The sequence below is a fragment of the Monopterus albus genome, unplaced genomic scaffold (genome assembly GCF_001952655.1).
Source record: "Monopterus albus unplaced genomic scaffold, M_albus_1.0 scaffold60.1, whole genome shotgun sequence".
In the NCBI taxonomy this organism is placed as follows: domain Eukaryota; kingdom Metazoa; phylum Chordata; class Actinopteri; order Synbranchiformes; family Synbranchidae; genus Monopterus; species Monopterus albus.
The window spans coordinates 1,029,957-1,046,646 of NW_018127940.1; the positions used below are offsets into that span (position 1 = coordinate 1,029,957).

The 16,690-nt window shown below is 38.7% G+C and overlaps 2 protein-coding genes across 4 annotated transcripts in view; one reads left to right on the forward strand and one right to left on the reverse strand.

The window, feature by feature from the left end:
• LOC109961871 (collagen alpha-1(XIX) chain) overlaps positions 1-11,591 on the forward strand; it is a 109,103-nt gene extending 97,512 nt beyond the window's left edge. For all 3 annotated transcript variants that reach the window (XM_020603043.1, XM_020603045.1, XM_020603042.1), the window contains exons 52-53: positions 3,099-3,176; positions 8,266-11,591. In XM_020603043.1, coding sequence (XP_020458699.1) covers positions 3,099-3,176; positions 8,266-8,369 — 182 coding nt within the window. In that variant the 3' untranslated portion in view covers positions 8,370-11,591. The remainder of the gene's footprint in view (positions 1-3,098; positions 3,177-8,265) is intronic.
• Positions 11,592-11,770: 179 nt separating this feature from the next.
• The window catches only part of col9a1b (collagen, type IX, alpha 1b), a 13,613-nt gene continuing 8,693 nt past the window's right edge, over positions 11,771-16,690 (reverse strand). The window contains exons 25-33 of the mRNA XM_020603046.1: positions 16,297-16,368; positions 16,057-16,092; positions 15,903-15,947; positions 15,744-15,776; positions 15,486-15,632; positions 14,479-14,533; positions 13,486-13,674; positions 13,276-13,353; positions 11,771-12,895 (exon numbers count right to left, since the gene is read on the reverse strand). Coding sequence (XP_020458702.1) covers positions 12,699-12,895; positions 13,276-13,353; positions 13,486-13,674; positions 14,479-14,533; positions 15,486-15,632; positions 15,744-15,776; positions 15,903-15,947; positions 16,057-16,092; positions 16,297-16,368 — 852 coding nt within the window. The 3' untranslated portion in view covers positions 11,771-12,698. The remainder of the gene's footprint in view (positions 12,896-13,275; positions 13,354-13,485; positions 13,675-14,478; positions 14,534-15,485; positions 15,633-15,743; positions 15,777-15,902; positions 15,948-16,056; positions 16,093-16,296; positions 16,369-16,690) is intronic.

Here is a 16,690-nt window from a genome sequence, read left to right on the forward strand (position 1 = left end):
TCCTGTAGAAACATGAATAAGAAATAACATTCTTTGATCTTTGAATGCTCACAACTGTTGGTGAAACTTGATTAACCCCTTGTTGTCTGATGTAATTGAATGTTTATCTACAGCCACAATGTAAGTTAGCAGTCTAAGCCCCCATATAGTATGCTATTCCAACTAGCATATGAGATATCACAACCTACTACATTTAAAGGAGGCTCCATTTACTGTAAAACCAAGGCTGCAGGTTGACCTCAACTCAGAAACAGATGGGAATTTTTTCTGTATGTAAAGACTGGCTGGACTTGGGGTGCACCAATGTAGGCTGACCCTTGCATTTTGCAGGGATTCATGGGTACTTTTCTCTCGCTTAGACCCATATATCAATGCAGACTGAAGGGCAGGAAGCCGAGGAAAGGCCAGGAGTGTGGTGTACAGCGGCTCTCTGGGAAATATGAAGACAAACGAAGAATTGGCTGTGAATAAGAGAAAGTGTTATCAGTGTGGACAGGAAAGAGCCTCAGTATTTGTACTTCACTTCAGCAAAAAAAAAAAAAAGATTCTGAAATACAAAAAGAGCCTAGTCAAGAAAGAGGGTGGACATTCTTTATTAAACTGGCACCACTTTCTGACTGCTCATACAGCACTAATAGTTTGCTGGTCAGGCTTTATATCTCAGACTCACTTAGATTTGTCTTGTGGCTGCACCAGGACTATGGGTTGGTGCACATCCAAGCACCACTGCATTGGCCTTTCACTTTGAGCTTTGTATCTACCTCACATTATTCAAGACCATTTACACTTTAACCCACTGCTTTGATATAAAATGCTTTCATTCATTAATAATGTAGTTAAAGTAAGCAGCTACTCAACTGTACATTTTTGTGCAGCATTAATGCCATTTGCATTACACATGTCTTGAATTTTGTTTTGCTTGTTTTATTTATTTATTTATTTTAGCTTGAGAAGTGTTTTATAGATTATTCTTAATGCAGCTTTGCAATAAATATTTATTGAAAATAAAGAGGAAAGTTATTTCCCTTGATAGATCAAAAAAATTTAACAACTAACGTAATTTTTTTTTTATATTCTTTGTTGACTTGCCTCCATTCAGCTGGGGAGGGAGTTTGGGTAATATTTCCTCATTATTTCTCGTCATCCTCTGCTGGAGACTCTGATTCTCTGAAATATCCGATTCGGCTTCTCCAATACGCCAAAATGAATTGTTTATGGAGAAAAATAACCCCTCTGTTGAACTTTTTTCTTCATGAGTTGATTTCACGTGGGTGAAAGTTGCAAGCTGTTATAATTGAGTGCTCATTTATCATTTTATTCAGCTTTTATTTTTGCAATCCTAATGAAAAAACGCTGATGTTAGTTCATTGTCTGTAAGTGCATATTATTTTTTTGTTGTTGTTGTTGTGACATTCTTGTTTAATTTGGTTTTTCAGTGCATTCTGTATATTTATCAATACTGACAAGTGTCTTTTATTATATCAGACTCTTTCAGAGCTGCTCTTGGAAACATGATATGGAAATACTGTATCAGTAAATATCAGCCCTCAGTAATTGGTCTTTGATGAAGCAGCTGCTCAAAGATTTTTTTTGTAAGGCATAGCATGGATAAATAGATTTAATTGCTGTTAAAACTGTTTACAACAGTGTACAACAGGTGCAGGACTGCAGTCCTATCACTCAAGAATAAAAATCCACTCTTTCATTTAAAGTATTTTGTCCATTAGTGCCCCTAGAAACCATTTGTTTCCAACCAAGTACAGCTTCAATATGACATTTTCGATTTATAAAAGTGCACCAGTCATGCATGCCACCCAAGCATATTTCCCTGTGTGCTATTCAGTATTTTTTTGCTTAAGGTACAGTGCTCTTTTCTCCATGGAACGTCTCCTCCCTGAATGAATGCCCCGGGCTCTGTGAGTGTTGAAAGAAGTCTCGTTATTGCAGCAATGTGTGGATAGCCCCTTTCTCTCTGAAATTCAGTTTTGGAGCATTCATAAGCCTTTTCTGTGAGATTTTCTCTGACATGTAAGCGTTGGAGCGTTTCCCCTTTGGGCCAGGCGGCGCAATGCCTGATACTCCTGTCAGTGTTCCCAATGCACTCAGTGCAACTGCTGGTCCCGAGACTCCGTTACTTTAAGTGCCTCTTTGCATGGAGTGTGAAAGCTTTTGAATAACATGTTTGTGTGCGTATTGTTATAAGCAACATACTTGCTGGCCTGACTTGAAGACAACAGCTCTGATGTTTTTCTTTGCTCATCAGTTTTGTTTTGACAGACCGACAATGTGCTTGTCTTAGTCATTGCATGTTGTGAGGTAATCATGCAGCAGCCAATCACTATAATACATAAATCATAATAACCGCATCATTCTGAACTGAGACCATCTCGTTTTCTCTTTGTTGCCAAAGTGAAAAAAACAATTTTATGCACCAGCCTTTATTTCATTGTGCTCTCATTTTGAATTACATCTCTTTTAAACGTTTTAATGAAAGTCTAGCTGTCAGGAATCTACAAAAATGTTTTCTGCACCTGTTGCATCTGCGTTTGTATAGAATGAGTCCATGTTTGATTTGACCTATCTTTTCACTCTCTGGATGCCTTTAGTGACCCACATGTCTGACCTCCGACTGAAAAATCCTCTTTGTTCTGTTCTGAAATCTTCAAAAACATGTGCTTGTGTCCATGTTGTTGACACAAAACTGTTCAAGTTCACACCGTCTCCTTGTTCGAACACTAATGCACAGATGGCTTGTTTGATGATTTTTATTTTGACAGGATTTTAGTACATCTTTTATTAGTCAAAGGCTTGGGACTGAAACTGGGAATGCAGAGTATTTGTACATCACCTACCAAAGCTGCCTCTTCCAAAATAAGTGCAGACTCGATGCCTATCATTGTTGTATTAATTATATTTGTATCATCAAGAAGCTAATCTGTAACGTATGAGTCCGTGAACTGATAGCCCTTGGATTTTAACATGTTATGGCATTTATACTAATATTGTTAACTATACTCCCCACACTATAAACATGGCAGTACAGTTCTCCTTCATCTTTGCAGTATTTGTACTCAGCCAAAATCTTGTGTCTGTCTCAGGATACAGAGGCCAGAAAGGAGAACGAGGCCAGCTTGGACTGGGGTTCGCAGGAGATCCAGGACCCATGGGGCCGCCAGGTACAGTAAGCACACCGCTAGTTTTAACACTTAATTAGATATGACTTATCAAATCAAATCAAATTTATTTATATAGCACTTTAAAAACAACATCCAGTTGACCAAAGTACTTTACATAGACAGAATAAAATCATGATAAACAAGTAAAATAAAATAAATAGATTCAGTGCAAAAATAAAACAATAACACAGATGACACACATTCAATAAATAAAAATTAAAAGGCATGCATCAGCCCCTACTGTGCATTAAAAGCAAAGGCAAATAAATAGTTTTTAAGCAAGGATTTAAAAGCAGTCAGGTCAGTAGCTGATCTAACATTAAGAGGTAGACTATGATCTAACATTAAGAGGTAGACTATTCCACAATTTAGGGGCTGCAACAGTAAAAGCATGGTCACCCCAACGTTCATATCTGGCCATAGGAACCTCTAACAGAAAGTGGCTTGAAGATCTGAGGGACCTTGAAGGTTTGTGCCAATGCACTAATTCTGTGAGATAAGATGGTGCCAAACCATTAAGAGCCTTAAAAACAAAAATCAATGCTTTAAAATCAATTCTAAAACAGACTGGAAGCCAGTGGAGAGAAACCAGTACCAGGGTTATATGCTTAAATTTTCTGTTAGTTGTCAGAAGACAAGCAGCAGCGTTTTGAACCATCTGAAGATGAGAGAGGGAGGATTGGTTAACACCATAGTAGAGAGCATTGCAATAGTCAAGGCGAGAAGTGATAAAAGCATGAATTGCAATCACAAAATCATTAAAAGAAAGGAATGACTTGACTTTACTTAACAGATTTTTTTATTGTTGACTTCAGATGATGAGCCAGGGGGTCCAGACCCTGGTCAAAAGAAGTTAAGTTCGACAAGTCTCCAGACAGCACACACTCAGTTTTATTTTCATTAAAGTTTAAAACGTTAAGTGCCAGCAATTATTTGAAGTCTGTCAAACAGTCAAACAACAACTGTAATGACATCCCTCTCATTGCCTTCAATGGTTAGTATATCTGCATAGCAGTGAAAAGAAGGGCCATACTTCCTTAAGACAGATCCCAATGGAAGCGTGTACAGTGAGAACAAAATGGGACCAAGCACAGATCCCTGGGGGACACCACAGTAAAACTTCTATTGGTGAGATAAGATCGAAACCAGTTAAGAACGGTGCCTTCAATTCCTACACACTGCTCCAAACGAGATAGGAGGATTTCATGATCCACTGTATCGAAGGAAGCAGTGAGATCTAAAAGCACCAATAAAACCGACTTATGTGTTTTGAAGCGTATGGTCAAATGGAGGCTTGAGCAGTGACTCGTGACTGAATCAGATGACTACATAAAAGCAGCATGGCATTCATCAGGTAAATAAAATGTATTAATGCTGCTTTAAAGTATCTACCTAAATCTTAATTGTAAGCCTTAAATTTTGACAGAGCTGAAAGTTACAAAAACAGTTTAAATAATGTTAAGATATATACTTAACATCACGATAACCATCAGCCTTAACCAGTAAAACATAAGGAAATGTTGTATTTGTGCCAATATAGTAAGAGCACTTTTAGCAGTAGAGCTGCTTCAATTATACCACATTTGTCACAAAATGACTGGGCACTGCATTGACAGCCCTGCCTCCTCCACATCTACCACTGTTTATTGGGTTTTCATACCTATTCACTGAAAGGAGGGAAGTATAGAATAGCTCACTATGAAATCAGATGACTGGGGTTGTGTCAAGGCTCCAACCATAAATTCTATTTCAGCCTTCATTTTGTATCTCAGCATGTTGGTGATAAACACAGCTTACAAATTGCACTGTGTTTTCCAAAACTCCAGTTCTGCTGTGACATCAGTGGCACCCTAGTAGAGGTAAATTGCTGATGCAACAGAGTACTGATGTCCATTCTCTAAAAAAAAAAAAAAACTATTTTCATGTTGTCCCAAAGAAAGGCTTCACTGAACATAACCCAAGATGTCAGCTTGTCCCCTGCTCCCGTGAACTAAAAAATAACTCCCTGTACCCTGATGGAGCAATGAGAAGTGGGACTACCTCACTGACTTCCAGCTTGTGACAGAATGAGCGGTTAAAATCATTCATCCTATCTGTGTATGTGCGTAATGCATGTATAGGGCAAAGAGAACTTGGCTGTAGCTGCTGAAAGACATCATCTCTAGGGGTGTCCAGTGATAGGAAGCATCTTTGGCACCTCTGATGGAGTTACACTTCAGCTAGAGTCTCATTTTAGACAAAGTTGGAAAGTACTGGAACAAATTGTGAGTGTTCAGGGCAAATATTCAGATTTTCCCCTTTGCTCTTACACACATGTCCCTGTGCAATGTACGATTATAATGGGATGCCTGTCATGATATTAAGGGTGTTATCGAGCTGATGAGCAGCGCCTATGTTCACCAAGACATAGTGCTTGGAGTGCTGCCCAAATGTCTGTCTCATGGTCATTATAATAAGAGACAGCTTGAACTCTTTGACATCCACATAGCGCATGTTCCCCTTGAACACACCACCATGGTTAATGGAAACTGAGTTATATGAGTCACATACAGCAGACTCCCTGTTATTATTTTTACTATTATGGGTAAAAGCCCTCAGCTTTAGTGTTGTTGGTCCTCATGAAGATATTATAGCATTGGAGAGAAGTCAGGGAACATCTCAGCAAATGAAAACAACTAATAATTTCAAATATTTTATGTGACGATGATCACAATGTCAATTTGTTGTTTTTGTCTGCACATCTTTGTAACCTGATGAGCTTTGATGGTAGCTGTTTCTCATGGTTATATTCATGTCATGCCTGCCTGTGGTGCATTTGCTCTGTGCTGTGCTGTAGCTACATGTAAGTAGCAGGGTTACGCTCGCAGCTGTAAGCAGCACAAAGATTTGATAGTTTAGAGCAAAACAGAATTTTGATAATGATTGTTGCTGAGGCTGGCAGTATGAACCACTGCAGCACCGTGGACTGTTTATGTGCTGGCAGTTAAGCAAGAGATGGATGTGGTGGTTATGAAAAGGGCAAGTTGTGTTTTCAGAGGGAGGACAATGACACAGCAGTACTTGTGATTATGTTTGTATGAAGTATAGAGGAGGCAGAGCTCCCTCGAGCTGGTCTGACTGATATAACAGATATTCCTATAGCTGGACTGCAGTGGAGTGTTTATATAGGCTTTTGTCGAGATATGTTGGAAAGAATATGTTGTTTCTGGTTCCTGTGTTTGTGTTTGTACTGTATGGAGACTATGAGACACCAGAAAGTGGTGTGAGCTGCTTTTACCAACTACACAAGCTAAGCAACGTAAAATACTAATGTCTCCCATGATGACCTCACCATATTAGAGAGCGAGGAGTCAGTCTGTTACAGTGAAATCAAAGACTTACGTTAACATACTCTCAAAATGCTTGTTGGTGTGAAAGTGAATTTTATATATAACACATGGGTTACCTTTGAACTCCAGCCATCTTGGGGGTAATTAATAATGTTAAGGTGACTTTCAGGCAGGTTGATATGCCTGGAATTACTACCACAATATAATGACTTGAACATTTTTAATTGTACAAAATGATCTATTGATGTATAATGCAAAGAACCAGAGAATCTTTTCTTGTTGAGAAGTAAAAAAAATCTGTACCCAGTTTTTGTTTTAATTAGAGTTTGCTTTGACTAATTAATTCAAACAAACGTCTGTAAAATTGTAAAACTACTGTATATAATGGTTTGAACTATCACTTATTTTCATGATCAATTTATCTGTTGATTATTTGGAATGAACTCTTTGGTCAGTGAAATATGAAGCTGGAAGTAGGAGATAATTGAAAGTGACAACCTCAGTGATATTTCAATGTGCTTTAATTTGTCTTGATAGGAGTTTGTTTACCTGTGGCAAACTGAATGGACTGGACATAATTAAAAAAGGTACACACCTATTTATATATGGTCCCACAATTCACAGTGCATGTCAGGGCCAAAAGCCAAGCCATGAAGTCCAGAGAACTCTCTGTAGACCTCCACCATAAAATGCTTTGGTGAGGTATAGATAAAACAAGAGTATACACCATGTCTGTGTTCCCAGGAGCACAGTGGCCTCAGTAACTGTGAAATGGAAGAAGTTTGCAACCACCAGGACTCTAGTTGCCCGTTAACCAAACCACCTAACTGGACTTGAATGGTTGTAGTCAGCAAGGTGACCAAAAACCCAACAGTCACTTTAACTGAGCCTTAGAAGTTCTCTGCAAAGATGAGAGAACCTGCCGGAAGGACGACTGTCTCAGCAGCACAGCATCAGTTAGGTCTTTATGGTAGTAGAGTGGCTAGATGGAAACCACTTCGAGTAAAAAGCATAAGACAGCCCGTTTTTGTCAGACAGCATTTGATGGACTCTGAGAGCATAAGGAAAAGGTTTCTCTGGTTGGATGCGACAAAAAATGTCATCATTTGGGCAGAAGTCCAAGCACTATGTCTTGGTGAACACAAGCGCTGCTCATCACCTCGATATCAGCCTTAATGTCATGACAGGCATCCCATTAATACCATGGCACCACAGTGTAACAATAATAACTTTATTTATACAGTACTTTTCAAAACAAAGTTACAAAAAAGCTTCATAACATGAGTAAAACACATGTAGCAAAGAACTAAAATTAGGCATTAAATTAGATATGTTAAAATGTGTGAGACTGTTATGTGGCTCAACCCTGAATACTAGAAGTTACAGTAATCTAACTGAGATGATGTGAAAGTATGTGTGACCTTCTCAAGATCTGGTTGAGAACAAAGACCTGATTTTTGATATCTTCCTTAACTGATAAAAATGAAACTGAAGCAATCTTTTTTGTTGAAGGGGCTTCTAAGTACTGAATTAATGGTCTGAATACTTTTGTAAATGAGAGATTTCAGTTTGGCAATTTATCAATACAAAGTTTTTTTTTATTCTCTCTAGCCAATCTGTATGGACAATGTATGACTGTGTGTTTGTGTGAGGGAACATGTGCATCTGCCAAACTGCAGTTTTGTTGCTAATGGAAAGCTCCGCTGAATGATAAAGTGGAGCCTGGTGCAGGAATTAATACATTCTCATTTTCTGTCAAGGCCCTCCTGGGATCACTTCTCGGGGCCCCCCTGGCTCTCAAGGGCCCCGTGGACCTCCTGGGACATGTGACCCAAGTGACTGTCTCCTCCCTGGCTTCAGCTGAGTGCTGCAGCCACAGAGCAGGAGAAGGATGGCCTCGCTGTATCTGACAGCTTCCTCTGCTCTGCTTTGTCCAACAGGCTCACAACTGACTTCATTTGTTCACTTTACAATAACATTTGGATGCAGCTAAGGTTGTTATTTTTCTGGGATTGTTGTTGGGTTAGCTTTCAATGCAACAAACCTTTGTTTTTTTTAACACGTACTTTTATTTCTTGTTTTCTAGTTTCCCCTACAGTGATGTAATGCATTCCTTGTCAACTCTTATTACATCTTTCAAGACCATGAAATGGCTTTGTTTTGTCATGTTCGGTTCTGTCTGCAAACATGATCTTAATTATTTGTTTGCCTCCTTAATGGGCATGCCTGTACAGTCTTCTGTTCTTATTCAGATAAGCCATTGTGCTGACAGAATGTACATCTTGTGTGTGCATGTGTGAGAGAAAAAGATTAACTGGATGAATGAGACTTGTTTTATGTGTGAGAAAATAACTGATTTAAAAAAAAATACTTATGCAACCAAAGTGCAGCATTTGTGTCTGATATTGAAATTATTTATTTTAAGTACAAGAATGTATTTAACAGATGGCACTAATAATTAAAGTAAATGTAGCATGGTTGTTCAGTAATATTATTACAAAGTGGATTAATACATGACTAGATTATGGAGAGTTTTGTCTTTTGAAATGATCACTCATGACACATTTGCGCGTTGAATGATAAGTTTGTTTTTTTAGGAATCTGCAGAATAACCACTGATAAAGAGGTTTTCTCATTTTGTAGGTTATGCATCAGTGCTGAGCTCTCATCAGTGAGGTTTGCCAGCATTTTTGATACAAACACAACTTATACTGTTTGTCTGAAACTATCTGTACGCAAACATCAAGGACATGAATGTACTTTAAATGTCACTGATGTTTAATGAGTGTGATATGACCTCGCTTTGACTTTTACTGTTGGTTTAATCTGTAAATAAGTTGCACGAGTGACTGAGGTTTTCTCTCCCCCCCCTTTTCTTTTTTCTTGTCTAATGGGGCTTTTAATGGGACCTGACAATATAATTACAGTACATAAGCAAGTTGTTATCGTAATGGCACATTAAGGTTTTCACTTATCAATCACACATCACTGCAAACCCTTTGTGTATATGTGTGTCTGAAATAATTATTAGCATAAATTGTTTACATATGTTAGTGTTGTGTATGATGATTCCTCTGGTTTATTTGTATATTTTTGATTTTTAGTTGCACCAAGAAAACCGGACTACTATACTGCAACTTCAGGCTTCTTATGTTGGTGACTCATTTTAGTCATAAATTTACTTGAATCTTCCTGTTGTTAGTTTTAACACTATCATGGCCGACATGGTCCATCTCCTGGTTTTTCACTGCGTCACTATGTATTGTTGGGTTTGGGGTCTCTTAAGACTGGAGTTTTGATTTATTTATTTACTATAATAAAGTAATTTTATTGTTCTCAACATTTGCAGAAGGTTTGAGTCAAATTTATTTAAACGGGCTATATGATATATCACATGTGGACAGATGAATATCTTACTGAGTATAATCACTCTGAGAATTTGCAAAACGTCTTGAGGACAGAAGGACAAAAGTTGTCAGATTTGGGATCTAAATTAAAGCGATTTTTTTTTAAGACAATGCATAATTTGGTTATTGTGAAAAACACTAAACAATGAAGTTTTAAATAGTAGAAAAAGTTAATTATCCTGCAGTGTATATCACTTTCCTGGTGCTTTCATGCTGAGCACCGTTTAATGAAAGTTTGACTCAAAGGCTTTAATTTTACTTTTACTTTTACTTTTACTTTTAAGTGTCCTGCTGTGATTAATGTTTGAAAGGTTGTGTGGAAATATCTGAAAATTTGGGGAAATTAAGAGCTCGGCTCTATCTGTATTTCATCTTTTTAGATCTGTTTGACACTTTTTTTCTTTTTACTTCATGTCTCACATCATATGAAGTCATCATTCTTCTCTTACACATGTAAATTATAACTCACATCTTATTCATAAAGCTACAGAGCATTTTTCGACATGCCAGTTTGGTTTTATCTCTGTTAAGTTTTATCAGCATAAGTGGGTCTAATTTTAGATGGGCTGTGAATCAAATGTGTGCCACCGACTTCATTTGTGAGCTAAAAGAGCCCCCTGCTGGAAATGCATTTATTTGCTCATTGCTTGTGATGTGAATAAAAATAATATTTCTTTGGATTATAGGCCACATAAAATCCCCTCCTTCTATAGGCCTTTGTTGTTTCATCACACTAATTTTAATATTTGGCTTAATGGGCTCCCCTCGGAGACAGTAATGGCGACCTTGACGAAATTCAAAGGAGACAGCAGCAGCAAACTAATGTGATCTGAACTTTTCAGTGCACTGATGAGAGCGACTCTGTCTGTATATTGAATTAATATTAATATGCACCAGTTTGTGACTTCAATTTAGCTAAACAGAATGATAACTAGGCAAGACACGAAATGGCTACTGATGTCACAGCCCACTTCACTAGCAATTTGGTGCCAACCATTTAACATCACTCACAGTTAAAATCCATTTGTTCCAAGTGGAAAATGCCGTATGAAAGCAAAGGATGGAGGGGTTGTATGCTGGTGCATCCTTCAGATGAAATGCTGCTTTAAAGAATGGTGTGCCGAATAGTGTGAAATTCATTTAAAACAAATTAGCATGTTTGCTTTTTTTGCTTTTTTACTGTAATGTAACTTGATCCATTGCCACGTTTAATCCAATTTTTTAATAAATAAGCTTGTAATAAGGGGGAATATGGATCAGCCTCTCAGGTGGTTCTTTGGATTAAAAATGTCTGCCCTCTGCTCTCATCTGATCTCCTCTGTGGTGCTGAGTAACTTTAATGTGTGTTTTTCAGTCTTTGTTTCACTGAATATCTACCTCAGTCTTGGTTTACCACATGTCTACATCATTAGCTATTTTGGAAAAACTATCACAACACTAACTGTTGCCTTTCACTGAAAAAGCATTTGAAACCACGTGTATGTAAAAACTGAAATTTTTCAGGCCTGGATCTTAAGTATCAGTCTCAGTCAGTTTAGCGAACCATATACTTGGACAGTAATGCTCCTGTTATGGAGGAGGATCCAATTTGCATGTGGTTACCAGGTATCAGAGGTTATATTTTACTGTTTTCTTTGTATCATCTTTTGCTTAAACAGATTAATGGAATCTGCCTTATACGCGTGCAATAAATGTTATTCTGTGCTTTATTTCTTGTGTTCTGGTGTATTTTCTGCACTAACATGGTGAAAAACCCATAATGGAAGTTGTGAATTGTAGCATTTTAGCTGTTCTTAAAAAGGAATAAAGCTAAATAATACATATTCGAACACATGTAATAATCCTAGTTAAGCAGGTGTGATATTTTAGAGTTTTTATTTTAGGTGAATGGGTTTTGGAAAAACAACTGAGGACAATGATTTTGCTTTTCCGGATACTTGTCACAAAATGTATCAACAATAAAACCAATACATAGAATAAATTAAACACTACATCTGTTGTTTTTGTTATTTGTTCATTGTTAATGAGGGTTTTCCTCATCCTTAAATTATATTTCCATAAAAGCATAACTGCACTCTGTTCTGTACATTTTGTACAATGAGCCTAAAGCACACATGAGGTTGCTGTGACAGAAAGAAAATTCACCAAAACATTTTTACAGATTTACAATATAATCTGAAGTCACTGTGACTTGATGACATTTTCATCCTCTTTCCATTTTATTTTGAGCTGCTCGGCTGAAAATATGGTCAGACGCAGAAATTTACACTAAAAAATTGGGTTTCAACAGGTTTTTCTTTGGTACATTAGCACATACAGAACAAAATGACTGCAAAAATGCACTTTAACCGATACAATCCTGGATTACTTTGGATGATTATTTGAAATGTTCTGTGAGAAAGTGTAGGAGCTTTTTTTTAAGAAAACAGTATAAATGGAGCACATAAAAGGAAAATGCAGGCAGAGGTACCAGGAGAGTGGATAAACAAACATTTTTAGTCATTTCATATCATCCCTGAAATGTGAGCACACTGTCCTGAAAAAAATCAAACCATTCCTCAGGTAGAAAATCACACCAGAACAGGCTAGAATTTTTTTTTTTGAATGTAAAAAAACCCAATGTTTTGTCATTTTTTTCATGGCTGGTTCCTTCTGATGGAGAAGTGTCTGGCGCAAAATGCTCACAAGAGCAGCTGCAACCACAGTCTCTGGGAAGAAAGTGTGAAAAATCTTGTGTGCTCAGGGGAGATAATCCAGCAGTTTTTCTGTCTCTGCCAGAGTGGCTCTTAGTTCCCTGCAGGTCCCTTGACATCCAGAGACTGGTGAGCGACCCCTGCCTGGAGGTTGCACGCTGATGGGTCACAGTACCCATTAGGACCAGCTGCACCCGGAGGCCCAGGCACACCAGGCTGTCCAGGAACACCAGGAGGTCCCCTCTGACCATCTCGACCATCCTGACCATAGCCAGGTTTGCCTGGCTCACCTGAAATCAGAAAATTCATTTCAGAACCCTAGTTGTTGCTATACTGGATAGATTCACAGTGAGAGAGTCTCTGATTGCTGTGACCATTCTTCCTGTCCACACTGCCTTCAGGAGATCCCGTCACTAAATTGATTTCTATATGTGATGGAAAACAGAATCCACAGCCTTCATTCAAAAAATGACTTCAACTGAACTTGGAAAATATTTTTATACAAAACAAAAAAGGTGTTGGTTTACTGTTGACCCGTCTCTTATACCAAGGATGCATTAAGAACAGATCCCCTTAGGACAAGTGTGGGCAAAAATGGTTTGGACTTTTTAAAAAGTTGAACCTATCCTTTAAAATACAGAAGCAGATTTTAAAGGCAGCATTTGCTCACCAGGGAGTCCGGGAGGTCCTGGTTGACCTTTAGGTCCCCGCACAGTGGGCCCTCTGGAGCCTCTGTCTCCCATTTCACCTGTAACATAGATTATGCAGTGAAGATATACTGTATGTGCAGTACAAACAATGACAAACATCTCATTAATTAATTTGATGCCTCATTCTCTCATGCCACCCACACAGTGTCACCTGACAATAAATGTATCACCTTTAGGTCCTTTTACTCCCATAGGTCCTGGTGGCCCTTTGAGCCCTGGAAGGCCTCTTGCTCCTGCCTGCCCAGAGAAGCCATTGTCTCCAGGAGACCCAGGAGGCCCTGGAGGTCCAGGTTTTCCAGGTAAACCAGGTGCACCAGACTCCGGCCTCCTTAAACTAGAAGCTAACTGGGCCAACTGTTCTATTTGAGCACAACAAAAAGACACTGAATGTTGTAGCTTCCTGACATCATGGGAATCTTTAAGCTATAACACTGTAATAAATCATGCCGTAGCATAAGAATGCTGATTTCTGAAAGTCTAAAGCAGCTTTCATCGAGGAGATGAGCCAGCAGCTCTTGTGGTCTCAATATCCTTTGAACTTCTCCTGTTTTTCAGCCTTTTTCCATAGAACATCAATAAATTGAGCAGAAAGGAGATAATACCCTTTTTTCAAGCAATTAGTGACAGAAAATTTATGTTAATGGTACAAAGGATCTAATATCATTTCCCGTGGCTACTTGCATGATATTTTCCAGTTAAGATTCTAGTTTTCTGGCTCCTGATGAAAATTCATACGGCAACTGCCTGGCTGCTCTTTTTTAAGATTTCCTTTCCAGGCAGCCTCTTTGCTTGGAGCAGGTCTGCTGGAGGTGAAATTAATTTTTCAGCACATTGGGTATAAAATAATTATGAGTACAGGAGATGGGTTGTGAAGCCGTAAGAGCAAAAGAATGAAGAGTACAGAGGTTGAGACTTCAGTGAAACATTCTTAAAGCTCAGAGAAGGAATATTTCATCCATCAAATAAACACAGACTGAAACTTATTTCATGTTTTGGTTATAAGACTTTCCCTTTTTGAACTTCAGAGTATTCAGCAATCGCCCAGATCAATGACACAAGGGAAGCGTGGCTCTGTGTGTAATGAGCCATTCTGGGAAAGATTTAAGTCAAGAAACGAAGCACAAGTGACTGAAAAACGGGGTCAAAGGCCCATCAGTTCTTACCTTGCATGACACGCATGCAGACTTGTTTAATGTGCTGATCACTTGGCTCTTTACCCTGGAAAGAAAAAAAATGACAACTTTCTTTCACTAGAACTGAAAGAGTACTTGATCATTTTTGGGTGGAAGAAAATCTATTTTTGGGCTCATAGAACCTGTTTCACAAACTTAGAAGTGCAGAAAAAAATGAGGCTCCCATGCTCCTCTCCTGAAAAGTTGACATATAGGACAACAACACAAGTATTGAGTCTGAGTTGGGATTTTACCGGTTTCAATAAGGAGATGTTCCTTGTGCATTGTGAGTCTGGAGCAACTGGGGATTCAGTTCCCATATACTAAAGCCTTTGGTGGGTGTGAAACAACTTTTTCAGAGCTTACTGTATGTAGCTTGATGTGCTCCCTGCAGCAAAATATATAACTTTAGAGTTCTTTTACACATGTTAAAACTGTAATAAGGACATAAGAATTGCAAAGATAAAAGTGTGGCGGGAGATGTATTCAGCCCAGTGGGCCTAATGAATGGCCCCCACCTATGCATTTTTTTAAAATGTGTTCCCTATAGGGTTTACAAAACTTGAGAATTCTTTATAACCAGTAAGAAGTTTGGGGAATGTATGTATTTGATGACTGTGTGAATCTGTGAATGTGGAAGTAATACATCTGTACAGGATTCAGAACTGTAAATAAACTGAATGTGTTTTGTTTCCACCATCTGTCACTCACTGAATCTAGCACATTAAAAATAGGGACTTTGATTTATAGATACAAAGACATGTCAGTTGTGTAACGTGCTGGATTTATTGGTAAATTCTAAACTGCACATATGGGAATTGTTCCTTAATTGTTTGGTCAGAAACATGCTAGAGCATGGACTGGACTGAGCTTTAGTCAAATCTGCCTTCACAGGAAGATGTTTGTCTTATTTCTGTCTCATTCAGTATTGTCCAGAAGGTACCCTCAAATACTTCCTCTAGACCTTTTTAACTTGAAGTGTTGTCTCTTGGACCTACCGCAGGACCTTGGGACCCTCTAGCTCCAGGTAGACCCCTGTTTCCCTGCATGCCCCGGGGTCCAGGTGAGCCAGGCGGCCCCTCAATGCCAGGTTGGCCTCGATTTCCCTCGGGACCTCTTTTACCAGGCTCGCCAGGATTGCCAACCTTGTAAGGTACATGACCAGATAACATACTGTATTACAAAACTGCAGTATTTTCCCAATGGTTTGATGCCAGAGGTAAACACTGAGGTTAAAATGATTCATTTGAACTTACATCTCCTTTAGGTCCAGAATCCCCTGGTTCACCCTATGACACATTGATACAACACAGAGGATGGAAACGGGGACATTTGCGCTCTGGTGAGTCTATTGTGGATAGAACTGTCAAAAAGTTCAAATAAGTTAAATAATTAGAGCTAGTGCAACAACTTACAGTATCCCCTTTGTCTCCAGGGTTTCCCTCATCACCTTGTACTCCCTAGGAAAAAATACAGTTTATAAATGATTTATGCAAAGCAACCCAGTTGTTATTTAAATGGAGAGTTACTATTAAGCGAGAATTCATATTTAGCAGTAGGGTTTCATACCTGCTCTCCTTTGGGTCCTGCTTCTCCACGTTCTCCCTGTAATAAACAAAACAAATGTGTCAGCTTTATAAATGATCTTTGCCTCAGACTACAGAGCATCATGACTTGAAACAAGTAGAATATTCTAGGGGTCTGCACCTGAGGGAGCTGAACAGCTGAGCATTAACCTACTTCTTAATGTTCAAGACAGTAGTTCTAAATCTGAAAAGATCACCGAATGGGACGGTGGTGTTTTCTTACCCGCTCTCCTTTCACCCCAGGAAGGCCAGGAGGACCAGGAAGACCAGGAAGACCGGGGTCACCTTTGGGTCCCTTTAATGAACACACATGCACATCTAATGAGCAGAAACATCTAAGCAGGTTTATATAAAAAATGTTGAGATACACAGTAGCCTTTAAAAGACAGACTCATGCACTTTGGCTGTGTATTTTTAAACTATTTAATGAATGATAGCACCTGTGAGCACTGACTAAATTGTTCAGACACTAGTAGTTACAGTATAATAAATAACTCCTGTTTAAAGTGAGGATATGCTGTGTGAAGTATGTCCCCACATTGTGCCCATAAAGGTTTAGCCTTGCTCCTTATTCTCTCAGGCATGGCTGTGTGTGCCATTCCCTCTTTGATCACTGA